Consider the following 25,657-nt stretch of genomic DNA (forward strand, 5'->3'; position numbering starts at 1 on the left):
AAAGGAAGGGAGTGGGCACCTGACCAAAAGAGGGAGGCATAGAACTTTTTAAAATTGGGAAAAAACTTTCCCTTTGTCTGTCTGTTCTCTCCAGAGAGGAGAGATAGAGCAGCTATGCTGTAAAAAGTTGTGGGCGAGGTATGAAAGTTACCAGGTCTTACCTAGAAACTACTTATTTGAAACTCCAGATATGCAAGTAGATCAGGAATGTCTAGGAAGATGCAATTAGGTTTATCTCTTATTTCTTTATGGCTTGTGGACCCCTCTGTGCTAATCACAGGTGCTTTGTTTTGCTTGTAACCTCTAAGCTGAACCTCAAGAGAGCTACCTTAACGCTTAATTTTTGTAATTTTTTTTTATCTAGCAAAAAGCCTAAGTTCCAAATGTACTTCTCTGTTTTGTTTTTAATAAAAGTTTACTTTTTTAAAATAAAGAACAGGATTGGATTTTTGTGCCCTAAGAGGTTTGTGCATATGTTGTTTAATTAGCTGGTGGCAACAGCTGATTTCCTTTTTTTTTTTCCCTCAGATCTTTCCCAGAGGGTGGGGTGAAAGGGCTTGAGGGTACGTCATAGGAAGGAATTCCAAAATGCACCTTCTTGGGGTCTCACAGGGTTTTTTAATGCACTTGGGTGGTGGCAGCATCTATCCATCCAAGATCAGCGAAAAGCTGTAACCATGAGAGTTTAATACGAGCCTGGAGTGGTCAATATTAATTTTTAGAATCCTTGCAGGCCCCCACCTTCAGCACTCAAAGTGCCAGAGTGGAGAATCAGCCTTGATACATGGAATCAATCACAAATACACAGCCTGGATTGTTTTAAAAGCAAAGCAAGCCAGTCTTCCTCCCTCCATTAAAGACTTGAAAAGAGCATTGCTGAAGGTACTTTAGATCTATGCTATAATTCTACAAAGGCTTGAAGAATCCCACAAAAGCAAGGACATTTTATACTATAATATGACTTTAGCATTATTCTTTCCATCTTCAGTACTGCAGCTGGTATCTACCTATCTTGTAATCATGAACTGTTGGGATGAAGGCATTAATACAAGTTAATCTTTCATATTCTCCAGTATTTAAGCACATCAGTGATATACTCTGTCTCACTTCACACACAATTTCATGTAGCATTTTTATAATACATCAGAACAGTCACAATATTAATATAAAATCCTTATGAAAATGTACAAAAACTATACAGACAGCATGCTTGTTTCCTGAAGTAATAATTACAATTGCGCTATGCTCTTCAGTTGGTGCTCCTTGAAAACTCCAAATTTGCAGTCCTCCAAAATTGAAGCTTTGGGCCACTAATCTAGCTTACCAGAAACTGGCATGTCAGATTCTTTTGACTTCTACCTACCATTATCATCTATCCCATCTAAATTTAGCCAAATTAAAAGCTTTGTTAGAACCAACTTTTGGGGACTCATATCAGTTAGTTTTGCAGGATTTCGCAGAACCTAGTCATGTCGCAGTGCAGTAACCCAGCACTGTGCCAATGTTTGGGTGTCATGACACTATGCCAAAACCACGACAACTGTGCTGCGGGGCACACCCCAATGTTTTAGAACGATGGTACAACCTCTCCTGACCTATTCTTGCTATAATATTCCTCTCACCTCACCAACAGGAGATGGGTGGTTCAGCACATTTGAAAGTCATGCCACTTATTTAGATGTCTAACGGAGAAAGTGAGGTTTGCATCCATGATCAGGACCTCTCCCTGGCCTTGTACGTCCCCTGTTCTACTGGAAATAGTGTGCAGAGCATAGGGTCAAGTGGTGAGAGCTTCCATAATACACTATTGTCCACAGTAATGCCTGTGATACAATATTGAAACAACTGAAAGTGTGTGCTGCAATAAGTTCTGGACAAGATTTTCAGATGTGGGATAACTAACTTCAGATTCCATTGACTTTTAATAGGAGTTAAGCACTTCTGAAAAGTTTACTAATACTTCTACTGATGGACCCCTTTGACTGAAAATTTCTTTTTCTTGATCACTTACAGCCAAAGCACTGCTACAATTCTGAATTGAAATGGATGATTCTGGCTTAGAAACTTGACTTGAAGTGGGGCACTCACTTGAGCCTATATGACACACTTCAAAGTTTATGACACACTTCAAATAAAGTGAGAAAGCTTCAGGCATGCCAAATATAAATCTGAAGTGTCTCTTACAATCCAGCTACAAGGCAGTATTTGTGCATATCTTGCCTTCAGAAGCACTTGGATCCTTTCCAAGGCAAGACAAGCAACCCTATTTCTCTTTGTTGTGGACATTATGAGCATACCTGGGGCGGCATTTGAGGATGCTTGCTTTTTCAATTCTTTACATGTCTCTCTGCATTAGAGTTAATGGCTGGAAGTAGAAAATTAGAAGATTTTCCCCTACACACAAAGGAAGCAAATTAATGGTTCAAGAGCCCTTAAAACCAGCTCTTTTTTGTGGAATCAACTAGTTGAGACAGAAGAACAAAGTTCAGTAAGGTTTAAAAAAAGTTTTAGATAAGTGTAATGTGAACACTCAAGTGGCTAAGTTCACTTCAAGAAAAAGAACAGAGGCAGTTAGTTTATATCTCCTCAAAGATTCAGCATAAGCTCTCACGAGGTGATTTAATAGCTCAGACCTCTAGCTTTGAGTGCTCTAACTCCAGTCATGTTTTGGAGAAGATACACAAAAGCATAGATCTACCGTAATTGTACAGATTACTGAGAGAACATGAAAACAGATATTTTTAAAATCAGATTCTTTTGACTTCTACATTACCAGATACAAAACTGAGGTCAACATAAATCTACAAGTGTACTTTCAAAATGAAAAACACTGAGCTAGACAGAAAAGAATCAAATGATCTCTCTTGTGAACTTTCACATCCACAATCTATTTACTCTGCACCCATTACTCACATTGTGGTAGTCACCTGAGTCTTCCTTTAGCATCCTCTAATTTGGCTGAGTTGAAAGGGAGACTGCTAAGACAAATTTTAAAGGCTGACTGAATTTTTCAGTGAAGTGAAGTGCTTTCTCTACCAGTGGAAAATGAGTTATTTTGCCATAACTTTGAGTTGCAGTTAGTCAGCCAACATTTTATGGTAAAGCCTGATCAAATGCTAAGATTTATTTAAATATAATATATTATCAAGACAGACACTAATTGAAATGCCACCTTTCACAATAATTTAGTTTGAGGAATTCAGGAGACCAGAAAATAAGAGAAAAGCATGTTTAAAGAAGTAAATTGTTGGACAAATGGTATGCATATTTCAAGTTTCTAATCATTTCCTTACATCTTCAACAAAAATCACACAAGAAACAGAAGTAACATCTATTGTCCGTGTGTAACATTCTTGGGGAGTGTAGCGGGGTGGACACCCGCTCCTGCCCTGAAGGGCTTAAAGCAGCCAGGAACAGGGCTGTGGCAGGGAAAAGCTAAGCTGATTGAGGAACTAGCCACAGCTGGGCCATGCCCCAATCAGGCCCAGCTGGCCCCTATAAAAGGCTGTGAGCCAGAGGCCCAGGCAGTCTTCCTCTGCCTGTAGAGAGAGAAGGGCCTGGCTGCAGGGAGCTAGAGACAGAGTATCTGAGTGGAGCAGGGCTGGGGAAGGCTGGGGAGCACCAGCCTGGAAAGCCCCAGGCTGCAGCCTAGCAGAAGGCCAAGAGGTATTGGGGGTTGCGGAGGGCAGCCCAGGGGTAGGCCAAGACAACAGGTCCAAACCCAACCTTGCCAGTGATGAGTAGGCTGATACTGCAGTCTGCCTCAGGGCGTGGGGCTAGATGATGACTAGCAGTAACCTTATACTGAGGTGAGGTGGGACTAGTGGGTGGGGGTTCCCCTGGGAGGAGAAGATCCAAAGAGAAAGGGGTTGCTGCTCAGGGGCAGCACCCCAGCTAACAGGGCACTAGGGTCCTGGGAAGGACACAGGGGCCAGAGGACAGGCAGATCATCAGCCTGCAGAGGGCGCTCCGGAGCTGAATCAAGTTAATTCCCTGAGAGACCAGCAGGAGGCACCGCAGGGGTGAGTCTGCACCTCTACAGAGAAAATCATGTGAGGACAAAAGAATATATCACTCATGGTACCTAACAAGTGTTGAAGGAAAGTCTTGTAAATACCTTCTTGGAGTACATCTTTTAGAGTTATCCTCTCTCTGGAGATTGCTATGTCCTTCACTTTAGCTTTTGCCTCCATCATAGTGACGCTTTTAAGATCATTCTTCTCTATCCGTAATGTAGGATAACCTGAGGAGCCAGCAGAGCCAAACAAACTAATATAAATACCCTTATAATGTGAATCCAAGCACATCACTTCCCTCAATACCACCTACAGATGGAAAGAACACAAATTAATGCCCAGTTGTAAGTAATCGAGATTAGGTTTCAGCATAAAATACAAGCAGGAAAATATACTGAGAAAGGCAACATGAATATAAATGCCTCTGCAGTGAGCATATGCTCAGTCAGTCATTCTATATAACCAACTCATTCAGTTTTTGTTTACCTTGTTATATACTTAAGCCAGTTATTGCCTTAACCAAATGCAAGATTAGCAGGCAACAAATAATCATGCTCAGAACTGTGCAGTACATGGCTACAATGAAGCCAACTTCCGACTATGGATTACAACAGCAATCTGAAAAGCACAGGCACATCAGTGCCCTCTTCTGGACATCTGAGACTTCTAAAGAGGTGACTATATTCAGGAAAGTTTTAATATTGTAGTAATGGAGTCCATGGATAAACATCTAAAGGAACAACTTGAAAGTCTTATTTATCCAAAATGTTACAAATTAACATTTAAGATTACTAAAACCAGAGAGAAAAATGATTTTTTGTTTACTTTATACATATATTTTTTGTTTAGTCATTTCTACTGTTTCCCCATCAGTATGGGTCTCAGACAACAGGTAAAAGACCTTTAGAAATAGAAAAATGTAGGTTGAACTCCACTCAGCAAGAAGTCTCACCATGGTAATGCTGATGCACAGAATTGCCCCTGTAAATCTGGTTTGATGTTTATTGTCATAAAGCACAGAAGTAAAACTGGTTTCATACAAACAGTAGGTGTACTGAGAGTAGGATCCTTTGTAAAACCTAAAGAAACTTGGATTATTTGACATCACCAGTGCAGTGCAATCATTTAATTTACACAGCATCTTTCATCCAAAGATAGCAAAACAAATGTTAAGCCTCAAACCCACCTCCTAGGAGAGTTAACTATTGCATATGAATTCACAGGTAGCACAAACCACACTCCAGCAATCAAGGGAGCCTGCTGGAGTAGGGCTCTGTCTAACAAGGATTGTGTGAGTGTCTTCTTTTTAGGCTCATTAATAGGTTTCCAGGGGCTCAAGATCTTGCCAAAGTAACTAAAGTGTAACTTAACTGAAACCCCACACGGTTGCTCCTATATTTGATATGACATCACCAGCATAGCATGTAAGAAAGGGGAAGAGGGCTTGGGAAAAAGGTAGATCTAAAATCACTATATGCTAATATCTTTTTCTGACCTCTTGTGGGCATTCATCATAATTTTGAAATAGTTTCTTAATTAAGAGTTTCTTAATTCTATTTGTAAATCATCTTTTCAGGAGCTTTTTTGTTAGAGAGTGAACTCAGACTTCAGAATTCATTTTGTTAGGGAAGACAAGTGTATGCAATTTCAAGGACTGTTACTGGAGATTATAAATACATAACTTCCTCCAGTTGGAGGCATCGGGAAAATTTATTTGAGATTAAGTCTATTTCTGAAGGCGAAGGAGGTTCGCTGAAATTTCTCCTGATATACTGCACTGGTGGCGTAAGTAACATCACAGTGAGAAGAACAAACGGGAAAGTTTTTGGTTATATGAGCATTTTTTAAAAAATGAATGTTTTAATATTTTTACTTTAACACATTCATCCTATTCTAGGTAGCAGAATAGTGAAATATGATTAAAACCTCAACTTATCCCACTGCTAAACAAAACTCAGCCAGTATACACAGAACTGCCATGTGCTGAGGCAAACAGCTGAGCTTTGTCAAGAAAGAACAAAAAAGAGACTTGATTTACAGTTTTACTCTTTCTAAACTTCCCACTGGAGATACATTTCTATATGCAGCTGGGGTTAACAGGAAGGTGGAGTTAGTTCCTCCTCTCTGGCTTCACTGACAGTTCACACCCTCCTTGTGAATGTGAAAGGCAGCTGCAAAGTCATATTCCTCACCTGCTAGCCCAGTCATGTCACCTCCTCTTTGGATCTCTCAAAACAGGCTCTCTGAAACATATCAAGTTCACATTTCTCACAATTGGCTTGGAAAGCCTTCACAGCCCTACCTTACCCTACATCTCTGACCTCATGCTTTAGCACATTTTCTCCAGCCCTAGAAACTCTTTCCTTTCTTTACACTCTCAATACTCCTGACTCTATGCTTTTTCTCCCACACTGCTGATGCCCAGTCAAATCAGTCAAAACTTCTGAGAAAAAAAAATGTTTTTGAATAAAATAACTTTTTTTGTGAGACGTGCACACTGCATGGCAAATTTTGATTTTTCAGCAAAAACTGAAATTTCAGCCCAAGTTTTTGTGTTTTCAATTTCCACCAAAAACACATTTTCTACGGGATTTTTTTACACCATCTGTTCCCATTCAAACCACCATCCTTCCTCATTCAAGTCCCCACTTAAAACCCAACTGATATCTACCATACAAGCAACAATTAATTACAAACTAGAACATTACCACTATCCCTGAATTCTGCCTCATCCTCTTGTTTTTGTGTGTGTCTACCTCCTAGATTATGAGCTCATTGCGGGAGAGACTGTCTTTAATTGGGTGTACTGTAAAGCATCAAGCACAATGATGGCACTAAAGCTTTTGAGAGAGATGTTCTAGTGGACGTAGACTTAAAGAACACAATTTTTATTTTAAATATAGCATCAAAATATTAACTCAGTGCTTCATAGATTAGATAGAAAAAGTGAGTTAGATCAGCCATTAAAGATGTTTCTGTAAAAAAAACCTATATGCAATTAAGTTGATCATTTAGGAGAAAATATTAGTCATAATTATATGATTTAATACAAGAAGTGGAGTAGCCAGGTCTAAATTTGGATATTACAAGCCAAAGTGAAGCTATTTCTCATCTATTTATTTCAATTTAAATAAAAAAGAAGCCTGCACAAAGCTCTGGACATATTACAACAAAACCCCAGCAACATTAAACTCATTTAAAAGGAACTCTGCAAGCCAGTCACCTATGAGAAAAGCACCTTTCCATAGTCTAATCATGCGTTTAGCCCTCTTCAAAAACCCTATCAACAGATGTCTTTTACAGCCTGCTCAGAAGGTCTCCAAATGTGGGCTCTTTATGATCACAGAGGGAGCAAGTCCCAGAACCCTCAAGCCGTGCCAGAGACTCCATTGCCAACAGAGTCCTCCTTTGACTGCTTTGGCAGTATGGCATGGGGAGAAAGGCAATTCCTCCTTACTGTTGTGGTTTTATAAATGAATTTCTTACTCAGGAACTCTCCTACCAGAGGTGAAGTTGATCAGTCAGTCATCTCCACTATAAAGCTCAGTCCAATTCCTTTCCCAGGTTTCTCAAGAGACTTCCAACAAAGGTGACAATAGATAAAACATCAAAAGAGGAAAAGAGATGGGAGAGGTTAAGGAGAAACGGAATGGGCTGATTTTTGGTACCGGAGAAAAATAAGATGGCGGAGACATATAGTCTTACTAGAAAGTTAATGGTTTAAACATCTAATGAGCATTGATTGTGTGATAGGCTTTCACACTGTCTGCTCCTTTTCCTTTCATGGATGCTTCTCATGCACCCACCTCTGCACAATATCTACTTGCTATTCTCTCATCACAAGCATCCGGTCTCCCACATCTTCCACAGCTCAGTTAACAAGTCATCTCTGAATCTGTGTTCTCTTTTCTTCCATTCTCTTTCCTCAACCTTTCCCAATTTTCATTTAGGTATTATTTTGTTTGACTTTTTAAGATGTTTCCTTCCTCTCCCAAACCCTTATCTTGCAAACATTGAAATCAATGGCTAATCTCCCACTGACTTCAGTGGATATAGGATCAGGGCCTTTTTCACTAGTGGTTTCTCTTCTCCTAACCTGTATCTACAGCTCCCTCAGTACTTCCTGGTTTCCCCTCTTAATCCTTTGTTGCTTCCCCATATGGTGTGGAGAAAGTGAATAAGGAAGTATTATTTACTCTTTCACATAAACACTAGAACTAGGGGTCACCCAATGGAAAGAAAAACAAACAAAAGGAAGGACTTCACACAACGCACAGTTAACCTGTGGAACTCCTTGCCAGGGGATGTTGTGAAGGCCAAAACTATAACAGGGTTCAAAAAAGAATGAGATATGTTCATGTAAGATAAGTCCATCAGTGGCTATTAGCCAAAATCGTCAGAGATGCAGCTGCATGCTCCGGGTGTCCCGAAGCCTCTGACTGTCAGAAGCTGGGACTCAACAACAGGGTATGGATCACTCAATGACTGCCCTGTTCTGTTCATTCCCTCTGAAGCACCTGGCATTGGCCACTGTCAGAAGACAGGATACTAGACTAGATGGACTATTGGTCTGACACAGCATGGCTGTTCTTATATTTTCCCTCATATGCTTCACAACTCTATTTCCTCATCTTTACCTCCACTATGTTGTTCCAGATAAAGCAGAAGATAACTAAATGCTGAAGCTTTTAAATGGATTTTCTGCTCTGCCTGGAGCAGCAACATGCAGAGCAACAGCACCCAGAAATAAGCATTAGTATTTCATACTGATGTCCAAGCCTGAGCCCTAAATGAAGATGCTTGACCCTATCTCATCCATTTCCTGCAGATCTTTTTCTCCTACATACTGCTATTTGCTGTTTTCAAGAAATCCTAAAGCACTGCATAAGAAAGCTTCTCGGAAGGATTAGGCAAGACATCAGTGGATACACACAGGCCTGGCCTACACTACAGAGTTAGACCGAAGTAAGCTGCCTTGCGTGGACCTAGCTATGAAAGTGTCTACACTTAAATTATTTCCAACGAATATAAGCATCCAAATACAGCAAAGCAGTACTACCACTTTCCCAAGTGACACTGAGCCATAGTCAAGGTATTGAAGTTGATGCAGCGCAAGTGTAGACACTGGGTTACTTATTTTGACCCTAACAGTCCTTCAGCAGCTGTCCCACAATGTCCATCATTGACCACTCTGGTCATAATTGTGAACTCCACTGCCCAGGGGTCATGGAAACCAAGAGGCCTCCCACCCCTTTAAAGCCCTGAAAATTTCTGAAATGCCTTTTCCTGGCCATACAGCTCAGAGCACACCTAGCAGCTTTCCGCTGCCTCTTACCCAGCTGACCATGTCGGCTACACATCCAGATGCACTCTGTCCTGGAAAAGATAGGAGATATTGATCTCCTGGGCCTACTGGGAGAAGAGGCTTTGCAATCATAGGAACATCAACATCTATAAGTAGATTGCACAGGGGATGCAGGAAAAGGTGTACGAAAGGGATCAGGAGTAGTGCTGCGTGAAAGCGAAGGAACAGCATGAGGCATATCAGAAGGCTGGGGGGCCAATGGTCTCTTCTACAAAGAGCTGCATGCCATACTTGGTAGACACCTTACTGCCACCCCACAGACCACTCTGGATACCTCCGAGGAGCCCAAGTCACAGGCCCCCAGTGTGAACAGCAAGGGTGAGGAGGATGAGGGGAGGCAAGTGATGCCGCAAGCCAGAATCTATTTGAGACTCCACTGCAGTCCAGTCAGTTCTGGTGTCAACTCAAGTTTGTAGCACAGACATGGCCAGAGACAGCTGTAATAGATGCATTTGATAAAGCAGAGGAGTAGAGAGATTTCTCCCCAAATGCAAAAATATCTAATTTAAGGATAAGCAAAACCACAGATTCATATAGATGTGGTGATGCCTTGGACAGAACAGCAACATGTAGTTTGCCTAAACTGGCAAAATGACATAGCAGAGCTTATCACAGGGGGACGGATAGCTCAGTGGTTTGAGCATTGGCCTGCTAAACCCAGGTTTGTGAGTTCAATCCTTGAATAGTAGTAGACCCAGGACTGACCCATGCTTGTGACCTCAAAGAAAAATTTTGGCTGGCAAATTGGTATCAGAGACCCAGGAAGCACAGGCTAAACAGATGCCAAGCCCAGATGTTGTTCATGCTCCTCCCTCTTGGTCAATATGAATGTCATCAATAGGGCACTTCTAATCATTGGGACACTAGGCCAGCCCAGAGTCATCTGTTGTACGTTTCTGTAATTAGATTAATACTTACTGGTTACTGGTGTGGCATTGTTAGGGGTGTCAGCTCTCAGGTACTGTGTCGTCTGTGTAGAGGGCTGAGATAAACCTTGTGAGCTGCTGCTGTCACTAATGCTGTTTTAAACCAAAAAAATTGACAAAACATCAAACTTGCTTCTGTAACATAAAATTCTTAAGATCTTGTCAGAGAAATTACAGCATATCAGAATTAAATTTAGAAGATTATCCCCAGTACTGAGACTAAGGGAAGCAGTGTGATTTCCCATAGTACACAGTTTGATTCTCCACAACTCTATCACTACTTTTTTAACATTTAATGCTTTTCATTAATTGATTTGCATACTGATCTATTTTCTATTAAGTTTTCTCAATCCTCGTTGAAATATTAAGATACATGTACAGATAAGACATGACAGACAAAAAGCATTACTTATCTCCAGGAAGTTTCATATACCTTCCTTATTTTGTTGATACTAGCCATCTATTGTGGTTGAATAACATTCAAGAAATAGACCCACAGCACCAGTCTGAGCCAAGCATACAGCCGATGGGTACAGTTCATGCTTCCATACACACACATGCACCTTGGTTCAGACCTGTAAAGATGGTTACATACCTGTTAGGTAACTTTTGTTCTTCCAGGTGTGCTGCACATATCCATTCCATTTTAGGAGTGTGCACAACAGTGAATTGAAGACAGAACTTTTTCCAAAGCAGTACCTCTATCAGATACTCCACGTGCTCATGTTGCTAGCTAGGGTATAAAGGGGCAGAGTTGCCCTGATTCCTCAGTTCCTTCAAACTGAAAGTCAACATCAGTTGCAACTCCAATGAAGAGAGGGAGGAGGCTGGGTCATGGAATGGACATCTCAAAGGAGTTACCAAACAGGTATGTAACAGTTTTTAATTCCTCAAGTGCTTGCACATGTCCATTCCACTTTAGGTGACTCACTAGAAATTCCAGATGGAAGAGGGTAACAGAGTCTACCTAAACAAAGACTGCAATACCACTCTCCTAAATCTACCTTTGTCGAGGTCTTGGAAAGAGCATAATGAGTACTGAAGGTATTATCCAATGACCAATTCTCAACCTAGCAAATGTCACTGATGGGAACATGACTGAAGAAAACAGCTGATACAGTTTTGTGCTCCCGTAGAGTGTGCTCAACTCTTTGAAGCAGTGGAATATTAGTAATATAGCACAGACATACAGGAGGAGATCCAAGAAGAAATCTTCAGCAAAGTGACAGGTTGCCCTTTCTTCCTTTCAGAGGAGATAAACAACTCGAGACATTCTAAACTCTTTAATCCTGTTCAGGTAAAAGACTAGCGTCCTACCAACATACACAGTCTGAAGTTTTTCCTTATCTTTGAGAGTGAGGGTTCAGAAAAAAGATTGATGCGTATACATTCAGAGATTAAAATCCAATACCACTTTGGTAAAAAAATTGAGGTCCATTTTTATTAAAATAAATATCTTTATATTCAGGCCACTAACACTCAGAGGACTGGGGGGAAAAAGAGATGTTTCCTTCTATAGGAGGATGGAATGCAGAGATAGCTGCCAGATGAACTCTCAGAACTGACAGACGGTCCTTTCTTTCAGGTGAAGCAGGTAATCCAGTTAAGTGAATGGGAGCACATGAAGAAGAGAGATCTTTCTGCTGGGACCACACTGAAAATCTCTTCGGTTTCTTGAGGTATGTATTCTGGTGAAAGGTTTCCTGCTATTTAAAAAAAACATTTTGAACTCCAAGTGAATAGACTGCTTCCAGGAGTGTTAACCACTAGGCATCTAAGATACCAGCATATGCCAAAAGGGCCAGGATGCAGAGTCCTGCAAAACTATGACCAAAACTTGAGGGAAGGTTCTAGGATACCAAACTGATTCTTGGATCTACTGAGCCTTTCAATCTGATGGGGCCAGGCTGGCGCTATCAAAATTGAATGGGCATGATCCTGTCTGAGCTTGCTCAAAACTCTTGGAGCCATTAGGATGTGGGGGGTGGAGAATGTATAGGAATTTCCCCTTCCAGGATAGTAGGAAGGAGTCTGACACAGACTCCAGGCTGTGACCTGCCCTCAAACAGAAACGGTGACACTTCCTGTTCTGCCAGGTGGTGAACAGATCTATTTTTGGCATTCCCCAAATCTGAAAAATAGACTTCGCTATTTCGGGTCTGAGGAACTATTCATGATCTCTGTTAACAATCTGCTGAGATTACTAGACGGTTTTAAGACCTGGAAAGGTGAGATGCTTTGAACATAATCTCCTTCCTGATGCAGAAAGACCAGAGATTCATTACCTCTTGGCAAAGGTGGCTTTGAGGTGGCACTTCCCTGCTTATTTAGATAGGATATCGCAGTTGTGTTGTCTGAGCACCTGCACCAAACAACCTTTGATGTGGGGAAGGAACACTTGGGAAGCCAGGCAGATAGCTCAAAGCTCCCAAATATTGATATGGATAGAGAGATCCAGATCGGACCAGAGACACTGAGCCTGGAAGTCCCCTAAATGAGCTCCCCAAAGGAAAGGTTAAGCATCTGTCACTAGGGTCACGGAACGCAGGGTTGGGGCAAAGACGGTCCCTGACAACTGCATAAACCTCAGGTATTGTCAGTTCCAAGAGCTTGGGGTGTATCACAAACGAAGTCGATGTACAAGGGACTGGCAATGGAATCTGTCTTGATGGCACTAAAAGTAATGCCAGAGTCAACAGATATATTGCTAGATGATGTCGTATCAAGGAATACCTAATTGGATTAGGCTGAGCTCTAAGCTTGGTACCAGACTACTTCTTATGAGTCTCCACGGGGGCCTTAGCTCTCAAAGTGGAAGAGAATGTCTTCTAGCTAGAGGAACTGAAAGCATCCAACTCCTTCTGGTGTTTATGTGGTACCAGGGAAGGAGAACGCATTCCCTGTGACAAAGGGAACTGCCAAGTCTCGCAGTGCATGCCAAGATGGAGTTGAGACCAAATCGCTAAGTACTGAGCAGCTGGGTTCTTAATGGATACAGATTTGCCCCCTCCAGTAAGATATGTCGAAGTCAAACTCCACTCAACTTTAGTCCTGGTCTTAAAACCCATACACCTAGGGGACTTATGTCATACACGACCCTGTCCTAAACACTTTAAACTAACATAAGGGTCACTGACTGGCATGGGTTTTTAACAGCAGTAACAGCACTTCACTCCCACAGACCTAGACATGCCTTGCTACTGAGTTTAAAGCCCAGAGAATGTAAGAAACTAAACCGGTTACTAAAACAAGTACCACTAGCCATCAGTATAAACTGTTATGTACATAATGGAAATTATTTTCTTAGAGAAAGTTAAGGGAAAGCGTGACTAGCACACACATGCTTTGACTACTGATCACAGGCAGTAAGAAGGAACTGAGGATTGGGGCAGCTTCGCCCCTTTATATCATGGGCGGAGGTTGCATGTGCTGCCCCCACAAGTTAAATCTATGGAAAAAAGTTCTGTGGCTTCAGTGCACTGGCACACACACACACCAAGCGGAAAGCACACACGTATGAAAAATGCCAGTATATACAGTACAGACCCATTTACACACACATCCGCTTAACATGCGGTAGCGCCATGCCTTCCAGTGCTACCTATTTAACATGCAAGTCTCGTTAACGCGCAGTACAGGAACTTGCTATGTACTCACTGACACAGAAATTGACAGGAAGTGCGGAACAGAAACGTGTTGTATGTCTTTACCGCCAGCCGGGGGGGCAGCCACGCTGCGGTAGCGCTTTAAGGATTCTCAAAGTGCTGCCGCGGCAAAGGACTGTCCTTGAAACACTGCTGCAGCAGCGCTTTAACGTTGCTGCCCCTCCCCTCTCTCCCCCGGCGGCCCTACCGGTAGGGACCCTACCAGCAGGGCCGCTGACGGGGAAAGCAAAAAGATCAGGGACATTAAAATGCTGCCACAGCTGCACTTTAAGGATGGTCCTTTGCCACAGCAGTGCTGGGCTGCCGACAAGAGTGGGGCGCAGCAATGTTTAAGCGCTGCTGCGGCAAAGGACCCTGCATTGCTTTAAGGTCCCTGCCCCTTTTGCTCCACCTCGGCCGCCAATGGCTATTTGAAAGGGACCGACTATTTAAAAGGGCCTGGACCCTTTAAATCGACACGGGAACCCCGGGCAGTGTGGACCAGGCAGCCTGGCTGGGCAACGCAGACCCCTTAACCCCGGCCCTTCCACGGGCCAGAGCTGCCCCTGCCCGGTACCAGTAAGAGTCCTGAATTACTTGCACTCCTGTGTAGCAGTAGTAGTAATTTTTTTTATTAGATTACACATTTGAATTTATATTCTTACAAAGTGATGTTAATAGATGGGCCTGCAGTATTTGGAACACTGTGAATACGTATGTAATCCTAGATAATTATACATGTGTATATATAGATATCTTAAGATATTTCAGCATGGCCCTCTTAACCTGCAGTCCGTTAACATGTGGTTGTAACAGCTTGACTCCCGACATCCGTGCGTAAACGGGTCTGTACTGTAAGCCTATGGGACTCTTAGGAGACTGCCAAACTGGCTTTCAAAAGTTAATAGCTACAGTAGTAAACTATCACAAAGATCATACTCAGGTTAGATCACAAGTGATTTGGGGGCCTCTTTTCCCACTGCTGTTTGCTCAGCTCACCAGCCTTCTATACCCTCCTTACTTAGGTTAGCTAACCCCTTACCAAGACTTTAAAAAACAACTAAAGAGAAAGTGGACTTTTACAGACCACCACATTGTTCAATGTTATAACCCCTCCCGAGCCCGTGCTTGTCTTATTTAAATTGTAAGATCCTCTACAAAGGAACTTGCGGTTTGTACAGAGCACAGCAGAAAGGGTCTGTGATCTCAGCTGGCATCCCAAGGCCCTAGTATAATACCAATGACGCACCAAATAACTGACTACAATGAAGACAATTTTTGAGCATCCAAGTTCTCTCAAAAGTAGGAAAAAGTGATTATTTTCAATGTACTCAGATATACTAAAGCCTCTTTCTTCAGCCACGACAGCCTGAGTAGCTCTGAATTTTTGGCTCCCCAAAGCTCCTATCCCATTGCCCCTAGTCAACTGTATTGCACAAAAGGATCTGGGATTTTGAACCATGTCTGCAATTGCTGCCCCTGACAGGGCTTTATGTTTAACCGCCACACAGTTTCAGCCTGAAAGTGAAATAATAGGTGCAAAACCATCTTAAAGAGTTCACTTTGAGGCACATTCCCTTCCTTGTCCTTTTCCATCTATTAGGAAAAAAAGAGTCATACGGGGTTCTTATGAGATAAGAAACTTCCTGGCCACAAAGAAGAAGTTTAAGTATTCCAATAAGGCTTGAAGGCAGGACAGAGAAAAGGATCTGAATATAATCATAAGTATTAAAAGACCCTCCTATCTCAATTACTGGCTGTGTCAAGATAGTGGTTGCAGTGTATGGTCCTTTTCTTTACCAATCTCCTATACCACATTTCATACCCGCGAGATTCCCAGATTCTGACTAGCCCTCTAACAAATGGGTGCACTGCCATTGCTGTTGAACTAGGCTGCCACTTTACATAGCTGGGCCCAGCATTTCTGTTTTGACCATTTGGAGGAAAAAAATGGACAGCTTCAAATTAAACAAGTCTGAAGAGAAGTGCCAAAGCATGATCAGCTTCTGCAAAAAACACAAGCCAGAGAGGAGCTGCCACTGGATTTTAATTGACTGGAGGGCACCCAAACTGCCAGCATTCCAGGTTATTGCCTTTTTACTTATCCCGTGCTATGGACTGTTGCTGCTGCACAGATCAGAGGTCAGAAGACAAAACTGTCTAAGTACAGGAAAGGAAGGAAAACATTATGACAGGCAAACAGTGACAATTAGTTTCTCAGTTTTTACAAGTGATTCTCGGTGTCTCTTTTTACACAACACATAGACACCTTCACAAATGTCAAACAATTGCATATGAAAAGAAGATTGTATACTTTACCTGTCATCCAACTCTATTCTTTTCATACTATGAAGATGCAAGACAGCTAATATTATTGCCACCAGGAATATAACAGCACAGCAAACCCCTACACTGATATAAAACACACGGGTAGAAGTGGTGGGAGCGGCATTTACAGGATCAACTGAAATAGAAGGGTAAAACATGTCACTGAAATGTACTTTTCGACAAGAGAGAGAAATTACATTTATCCATTTAAAATGAGTTCATATATGGACTACCGCTGAGCTGTTAGATCTGATCACTATATGGGGAGAGGAGTCTGTTCAGTCGCAGCTGCGATTGACCCATAGGAATCGGGACACATATGGGCAAATTTCTCGAGGCTTGTGTAAAAAGGGCTATGATCAGAACACACAGCAGGCAGAGCAAAGATAAAGGAGCTGAGGCACATGTACCATAAAATGTGGGGGAGGCAAACCATCGCTCCAGTGGTGCACTTAAGACCTGACACTTCTATAAGGAGCTGAATGCTATCCTCGGTCATGACCCCATCTCCATCGCTGATAGCCCCGTGGATACTTTGGAGGCAGCAGAAAGAGCGGGTAACCTGGAAGCTCAAATTCTGGATGAAGAAGTGGAGCTAGAAGAGTATGTGGAGCGACCAACGGGGTCGCCTGGTGGGGCAGCCTGCTAGGAACTTTTCTCCACTCCAGAAGTGCTCTATGGGACCAGGAAGCAGATGAGATGCTGGGTAAGTTGCTGTGGCTTGTGTAGGGAATCGAAAAGTGGAAGGCAGGTAGTTTTTTATGCAAGCTGGACATTGCCCGATGTAGCTAATCTGCATGGCTAAGCAGTGTGTTGATGGACATTAAGACCTGCAGGGAATCCTCCAGAGAGAGGCTCGGAAACATTCCCAAGAGGTACTTGTTAATCCTCTGCCGCAGGTTGCAAGGGATTGCAGCCTTGTTAGTTCTCCCACTGCAGGAAACTGTACCATACCATTTAGCAATCACTGGAACTGGGACTAAAGCAGCATATGGCTGAGCTGCATACAGACCAAGGTGAAAGCTGCAAACGTGTAGTAGTTGTGCCATGGTGAGATGTCAGCCAGCAGGTTGGCTGCCTGTGAAAAAGTGTGTGATAATTTTAGAATAAGTTCCCTGCAAATCTGCCCTGCAAGTTGTGTCCGTTTTGTCCGTACCCACAGCCACCTTCTACCCATTCTCGACACTCACCATGATTGAGGTGCTCACAGAACTCTGTGCCTGCCTAGAGTCAGTGAGAAAATGATTGCTACTAGTTGCAAAAGGCCCTTGTTACTGAAATGTTTCAATCGTTTGCTGGAATGTAACAATCTCTCTTCTGTGCATTGTCCACAGCAGCCAAGACCTTGGGGAACACATCACGCACACCTGCCAACCAGCTTCAGCAGATAGGAAAAAGTTAAGATGCAGCAAAGACGACATGTTCAGGGAGGTGCGGCAGCGCAATGAGAGAGAGACCAGGGGTGCTGAGAAGCCGAAAGTTAGGACAGAAAAGAGAATGCAGCATTTGCTAGGCAAGTGACAGAGCGGATGATTAAAAGTTATGGAGGATCAGACAGAGATGCTCAAGTCTTTGATACAGCTGCAGACAGAGCAGATCCATGGTCGACCTCCACTGCAGCACAGTCACAATTCTTTGCCAACCCCACCCCTCCTCTATGCCCATACATTTCTTTTACCTCTCAGCACTCCTGAGTTTCCCCATCACTCCACCCCCTCTCACAGCTTGGACAATGATAGCTGGAGCTACACACAGTTGTGAGGTTTGACCCTTTTTAACAATAAATGAAGGCTAAGGTATTTAAATGGTACAGTGTTTTTATTCTGTGTTCTACAAAACGGTATAGCAATCAATTCATTCTCAACAAGCTTATAAAGCATTTTGTTGCATGGATCTTGGGCCCCAAAATCATTCATGGATGCACCAGGGAAGCAACTCCAAAGCAGACATGTTATTGCCCCTCATTGTCAAAGCCTCTCTGATATTAAACTCTGGGCTCTTCTGACAGCGCTAGTTCAAACTGTGCAGCCAAGTGCTCTGCCTCAGTGCTCCACATCTGAGCAAACATTTCACCCTAAGATTCACACAGATTATGCAAAGTGCAGCACGCAGCTATGACCACAGGAATATTATCCTCAGTAAGGTCTAGCCCACCATTTAAACACCTCCAGCAAGCTTTCAAACAGTCAAAGGCACATTGAACTACCATGCAGCACCTGTTCAGCCTGTTAAAATGCTCCTTGCTTCTGTCCAGGTGCCTTGTGTAAGATTTCATGAGCCAAGGCTAGAAGGAGTAAGCTGGATCTTCCAGGATTACTATGGGCATTTCCACATCCCCCATTGTGATCCTGTGGTCTGGAAAGAAAGTCTCCGCCTGCAGCTTTCTATATAGGCCATTGTTCCTGAAGATGTGTGTGTCATGCACCTTTCCAGACCAGCCTGCATTGATGTCCATGAAATGCCCCCGGTGAGCCACAAGCACCTGCAACACTATGGAGAAGTATCCCTTCCTATTGATGTATTCTGAGGCAAGATGGTCTGGTACTAAAATTGTAATGTGTATGCCATCAATCGTCCCGCCACAGTTAGGGACAACCATCCACTATTTCATGCACATTTCCCAGAGTTACAGTCCTCCGCAGCAGAATGAGATTTATTGCCCTGCACACTTGGAGTAATACAGACCCAACAGTGGACTTCTCCACTCCAAACTGATTTGCAACTGACCAGTAGCAGTGTGGATTCGCCAGCTTCCAGACAGCGATTGCAACACACTTCTCTACCGAAAGAGCAGCTCTCATTCTGGTGTCCTTGCGCCGCAAGTCGGGGGCCACCTCAGCACATAGCTTCAGGAAGGCTGCTTTATACATCCTAAAGTTTTGTACCCACTGGTCTTCATCCCACACCTGTATGACAATGCGATCCCACCAATCAGTGCTTGTTTCCCTAGCCCAAAAGCGACCGTCTACTGTACGCAGGTGCTCTGTGAAAACCAAGAGCACTGATAAGTTGCTGCTGTCTATATCACACTCGGGTGCCTGTGATTCATCCTCTGTCAGTAACTTTGCGAATAACTCTGCTGCCATGCGCGATGTCCTCACGACAGTTAACAGCGCACAGGAAAGAAGTGCGGGATCCATCCTCTCTCACTGCAGATGCTGGCGCACACTACAAAGACTGGCAGTTGTAAAAATGATACGAAAGGAAGCCAGAAACTACTGAAGGGCTGGGACACAAAGCGGTGCATGACAGGACATTTTGCATGTCTTAGGATGCGCCATGCTCCGTTTCCGCCTTCCCACAACATCTAGCGAAAGATGGTGTCGCCAGGCACTGTGGGATATATACCCACAGTGCATTGCTCACACCGTTGACAATGGCACCCCGAATGTGGGGACAATCTGTCAACAGAGGGCGCAAATGTAGACTCATTGTGGCGATTTTGCTTTTGTCAATTTTTTCATGTCAACATTAGTTTCATCGACAAAACCTGCCAGTGTAGACAAGCCCAGGAACCAACAACCCAATCAGTGCCATCATATAGTCACCAACACCCCCCTCATTTCCTCCAGGCTAAATGTAAAGGGGCCAGGGGACCTCCAAACTGCTGGTCTTGGGAGGCTGCTTACTGGAAACTAACAATCCTTTCCCCACAAAAAATGCTATCGCTACCCAAGCACATATGAGGAAACTGGGAGAGCTGCAGTCAAACCAGCCACTTGCTTCTGATGCTCTTCACTCATTCTTGCAGATTTTGGTAGAAACTGCACTAGAGAAGGGGAGTTGTAAAGAGGCAGAACTTTGCAGCAAGGAGAAATCCAATTCAGCCATATCCAGCATGGAGAATCACACTCAAGAACTCATATTGGAGAGCAGTATGGGGTTAGTGCCCAGAAGTTATATGCTACCCCCCAGAACTGACCTGAAGCTTAAAGGCTCCCTAGCCTGTAGCTCAAGGGTACCTCACGCTCTGCCTTTAACAAGCCTCATGAGTGGGATCCCTGGTGCCTGTCCTACTCCCTGTTTAATGCAGTAGCATTTAGAGGTGGTTAAGCCTGCCTTTTCAACCAACCAACCTCAACTGCACTGATTCCTGGAGGCCAGCACAAATTAGCAGCCACTGGGCTACCTATCATGCCTGCCCTCTACGGTGTTAAGAAGCTGTCATGTGCATGCACCAAAAGGAGGCAAGACCTACTCCTATTTTAGGAAGAGGGCCCTACCCACACCCCAGGGTTTTTAAACATCACCTATATTAGGCAAAAAAAGTGCAAGGGATAATTAAGTAAAGAATTAGCACCACAGGAAATGGAATAAAGCTTCTCATTGAGTTCCAAAAGAATTTTTACAGCAGCTTGTATTTTGGGTTCCACAACAGGTGCTAGTATGCTGTGGTTGGCATTTCCAACTCGGGACATGGTTAGGAAGATAAAAAGGGCCAAAGCCACTTCACACTGCACATTTACTTCAGCAAGTTAAATGGCACACACAACAGATTCTAAATCTAAAGGTCAGAAACAGATTGATTTTGAGCAATTAAAACTTCTGGAGTCATGTATCAGGCAAAAGTTGTGATTATCCCAGAACACCTTCTCACCCCCATTATATATTGCTGACTGAACAGAAGAATTGAGTTAACAAAACTGTAAAAAGCCTCTCTCTAAAATCTGAACTTGATGGAAGTTACTGTTTTCACATCATTCCCTTCATAAAGAAGATGCATCAAAAGGTTGCTGTTAAGGTATGCCAAGAGGAATAAGTGCTCTTAATATTACTTACAAATAGCTTTGCTGCTGTTTTTGTCAGATGTTGGAGTTTTTACTTCTTGTTCAAATTCTAAATCAATAAGAGAAAAATGTGAAGTTTTAGTACACATTTTGTATTTTAATTCCTTTACACTGAATCACCTGGTCCAATTCTATAAAAGTGTTTTCCTAACTTGCCAGACTGAATTAAAACCTATCGTTAAGGTTAATTTCAGATTTTCATTATAACCATGTTTTCCCATGCTCCCAACTCTCAAAAATTCTCCTTCCCAGCTGAATTTGCCGTGTTTGGTCTCAGCTGAGTCTCTCAATCCAGTACTTATCTACAATGGGTGGGAAAAATATAATCTTTGTCCACAAATTCTCAAAATCTAAGGACTACTGATACACAAATGGCTATTTTTCAAACTATCCTAAGTAATCAAAACCAATTTTCACCACAAAAGCATTTTTCAGTAAGAACTACTTTCCTGCAAAATATTAGCTTTCAATCTCCTTACACTAATTATGTTGTATAAGAAGCGGCTTAATTGCTTTTTGCTCACATTTTCTAAAAACTTTCAATTGGAAATTCAGAACCAAACGGAAGTGAAGTCAGTCTGCCCTCAGGGTAGATGGTGACTGACAGACACCCCCTCCACCACCACCACCACCACCACCACCACCAAATGCTATCAGGAGACTGAAGAATTATGAGGAGCAAGCAAACCGAAGTAGTGACCATCCTTGCTAAGAGCAGTCTATTGAGAATAAGAGATTAAAGAAAAACATTCTTTACAGTACTCCAAAACTTCTTTCAAAATGACTGCAGACTCAACTAAAAGAAGTGTTCAGTTACGAAAAGTGGCCAAAAAACAAAAAGAAAGCATTAATCCTCACAAAAACATATTCAAATGTAGCTTTGTTCTCCAAGTTTCAGTGTTTTAACTATATGGGGAGTTTGAAATGTCTGCATCATTTTTTTACTGAGATCATAAAGAACAAAAAAGACACAAGGTGCCAAGTTTAAGTGACCCATTTTAAGATCATTCTAACTTACTTTATAAGATTTACTTTTAAATTATCAGAAAAAAGTCTATTAAAAATGCTGTAATTTTGGGGAGACTATTTTCCAGACATAAGTGGCGGTATCCCTGCTTTAAATGCAAAACTCAGTCATAACTATGAAGCTGCAGTCACTATCTCCATAATACAAAGCCAGTTATTCAATTAAAGCCCATCAACTGCCCTGTCTTCCCAATTATGCGTAAATTTAGAACATTTATTTGTTCCCTCATCATCTTACTTCATCCAAATTTCCCTTATTTATCTCTAAGGTAAGAGATCTCCCTCAACCCTCCCTCTACTCTCACGTTCCTGGAAAACGTTTCATTCATCTGAGAGATTCTTATTCCACACCCATCACCGTAGTCTCTGTCCCCTCACTCCTTTTTCCTCTACTTTAACACTAAAAGTTGGTGAATCTTGGAAGCTTGATGTCTTACTTTTGTAGCACATTTTCCTTCGTTTGAAATTTAAGACTGTGATATTTTTTGAGGAATTTATTGTTAAGTTGAGCTGCATTAATATTGTAACCTCAGAGTCTAGTCTGCCTGAGCATGATAGTTCAACACGAAACACTGCAAATAAAAAACAAGAGTCAGACATTTGTTTACAATACATTTCAACAATTTTTTAAAACAATCTTCAAATCATGCAGGATTTTGTTGCACTTTTTGTTTTAAATTCAAGCATTTTCTTAGAATTTCATTTTGGTGTTCAAACCGGGTAATTTCTGGTAACACTTATGGCATTTTAGGGAGCAGCTGTCAAATACATTTAATCCAACAACTGAAATTGAAGTGTGCAGATCTCAAAAACCCAATAGTATCTGGGGGTAAACAACTGTTAGCCATGCACTCTACATTGCAGTTACCAAATATTAATGAATCACATGCAAAGGCTCAGTGCGGTCCTCACTATCTTTGGAACACACACAGAAGTGCTTAACTTCCTCTTATTTTTTAAAACCATCAAGATGGCCTTTTTGACAGCACCCAAAGTGGTCTGAGCAAATTTGTCTGGGAATCTATTTTAAATTAACATGACTAGGTTTCAAGTATCAGAGGGACAGCGGTGTTAGTCTGGATCTGTAAAAGCACCAGAGTCCTGTGGCACCTTATAGACTAATAGACATATTGGAGCATGAGCTTTCGTGGGTGAATACATGCATCCGACGAAGTGGGTATTCACCCACGAAAACTCACGCTCCAATACGTCTGTTAGTCTATAAGGAGCCACAAGACTCTTTGCTGCTATGACTACGTTTGTTTTCAAGGCTATGTACCAGCATCACTGATATCAGCGCAACCGCAGAAATAATAGGCTTGACTCTAGCGCTTACCTGTACAAAAAGAACAAAAAGATACAAAAAGCAAAACAGTAGCATTTTACATCCATTGCTCACAGGTACAAGTAACTCAAAAGGGTACAAGACCGTGCAGAATTAAGCCCAGTAACTGTTACTTTGCTGCTACAGCAGCAAATGAATGCATTTGTGAAAATCCCACACCATGCAGTTTTATTTCTAAAACACGTTCAAGAGAGGAATGAATACACACCAAATGGTTGTTTTTATTTGATTTTTTACAATGCATCAATGTCCTTAACATGTTAAATTTATTCTACTACTTTTCTTTAAAAAAGGCAATCATTAAGTTACTTATCTATACACTGGAGATTAAAATCTGCACAACTGTTGGCCAAACTAGAATAAGAATCTTCTATATATTCTTGGAATGTGGTGCTTCCCTTCTCAGGAAAATGTGTACCGTTTTTCCCCAAAAAAGGGGAGAGGGGAATTTATTCTTATGACTTCAACTTATAATTGCCTTCAAACAAGGAGCCATCATCATTCACTCTGAATACTTATGCACAGCTAGACCTATGCAGAACAATCACTGAGAAAATGTTTGTTTGATAGAAACAAACTGCTAAACTACTAGCTAAATAAAGTTAAAAAAATTGTATACAATCAGAAAGGCTTGGAATTCTCACTATCTGATTTTCCTCTGTTTCGCATGTTTCAGAAAATAGAATTTGTTTATCACATAGTTCAGTGCATCTAAATCAAATGAGACAAGTGTTAAGATTATCTATATACAGAATTATCTAGATATGTCACAATTGTTGTCTCTTATATGTTATGCACAACAAAATTACACAAAATTATACTATATGCATTTCTGGGGAAATCAGGAAATGTTACTGAGTACCAGAAAACCAGTATTCATGGTAGTACTTTGCATGTGCCTTCAAAGCTGAAAGCCTGTTTACTCACCTGATAAAGCACGAGGGACTTCTCCTTGTACAGAAATATTAGTCTGAGGCATATCTATAGCCATAGCATTATCTACCTGAAATCCCAGTTTATATTCAACCTGTAACAATACGTGGGAGAAGGTTAAGAAACTCCAATGATAAAACAATTAATATTAACACCTTCTCAAGCAATTTTTATGAGAGAGATAAAATTAAAATCACTAATCAATTTTTTTGGATTTAAAGTACCTCAAGTTCATCACCTAACCTGATTTTCACAGGGCATGCGGTTCAGGAATTTGAATATCAGGCTCTATTCAAATATTTCAAATTGGACATCCAAGAGCACTCTAAATCACTAGTTACATGTTTGAAAATTTAGGCCAGAGTTGTTGTTTTTTAAATAATCCTTTAAAAATGCTTAAGATAAGGCTAACTCCAGTATATTAAGTTCATTTGCTCAAAAGCAAACACTCAATCTATGGGAATTAAGAAATGAAAAAAGACATTACCACTCACCTAGTAAGTTTGAGTATAAGGCGGCTGGCTATACAGGTAAAAACTTGTTCAACTACAGTTAAGGTTCTTTTCCATTTTAAGACCCTGATTCTGCAAATGCTTGCACACAGGAGTAGGATCAAGGCCCATGCCTTCCAAAAGTTGTAACTGACTATAAGACAAGTAAAAATTATTTCCCTGCTTTGTTTTAAAGCAAAGATGGTTTTTTTTTTTATTAGACAGCTAGCTCTACAGGCAAAATGCCTGGATGCAAAGTAAAATGTAGAAGGGAGAAGTCTTCATTGAGGAGTGTCTGATCCAACAAAAATTGGTTTTGATTTGTTCAATCTATGAACCTTTGAAAATTACACTTTGTGCACATACCGCTCAATTAGTACTTTTAAGAAGCACTTTTTGTCAAAGTTCTCACTGGAGGTGGGCTGGGCTATGCATTTGCAGGGAATTAAACATGGTGTCCCAGGAGCTCAGAAAAAATCCTACTAAAAATTCATGTCTGTGGGTCTCCAAGGGTAGGGAGTCCGTGGGCCCCGCTGATCAACTCGTCCCCCTCCAGAAGTGCAGCGGGGCTAAGGCAGGCTCCCTGCCTGCCCTGGCTCCCCATCACTCCCAGAAGCGGCCAGCCCATCTCTGAAGCCCCTGGGGGAGGGGCAGAGCGAGGAGGGGGTCTCTGCATGCTGCCCCTACCTTTAGGCTGACTTCGCAGCTCCCACTGGCTGGGAACTGCGGCCAATGGGAGCTGCAGGGACAGTGCCAGAGAGATGTGCCAGTCGCTTTCAGGAGCTGCCTGAGGTAA

The 25,657-nt window shown here is 42.0% G+C and overlaps 1 protein-coding gene across 1 annotated transcript in view; it reads right to left on the reverse strand.

The window, feature by feature from the left end:
- The window catches only part of RYK (receptor like tyrosine kinase), a 146,530-nt gene that overhangs the window by 75,300 nt on the left and 45,573 nt on the right, over nucleotides 1–25,657 (reverse strand). The window contains exons 3-8 of the mRNA XM_050965488.1: nucleotides 24,365–24,464; nucleotides 22,530–22,664; nucleotides 21,059–21,115; nucleotides 16,271–16,415; nucleotides 10,300–10,400; nucleotides 4,118–4,243 (exon numbers count right to left, since the gene is read on the reverse strand). Coding sequence (XP_050821445.1) covers nucleotides 4,118–4,243; nucleotides 10,300–10,400; nucleotides 16,271–16,415; nucleotides 21,059–21,115; nucleotides 22,530–22,664; nucleotides 24,365–24,464 — 664 coding nt within the window. The remainder of the gene's footprint in view (nucleotides 1–4,117; nucleotides 4,244–10,299; nucleotides 10,401–16,270; nucleotides 16,416–21,058; nucleotides 21,116–22,529; nucleotides 22,665–24,364; nucleotides 24,465–25,657) is intronic.

The sequence above is a fragment of the Gopherus flavomarginatus genome, chromosome 8, assembly GCF_025201925.1.
Source record: "Gopherus flavomarginatus isolate rGopFla2 chromosome 8, rGopFla2.mat.asm, whole genome shotgun sequence".
NCBI lineage: Eukaryota > Metazoa > Chordata > Testudines > Testudinidae > Gopherus > Gopherus flavomarginatus.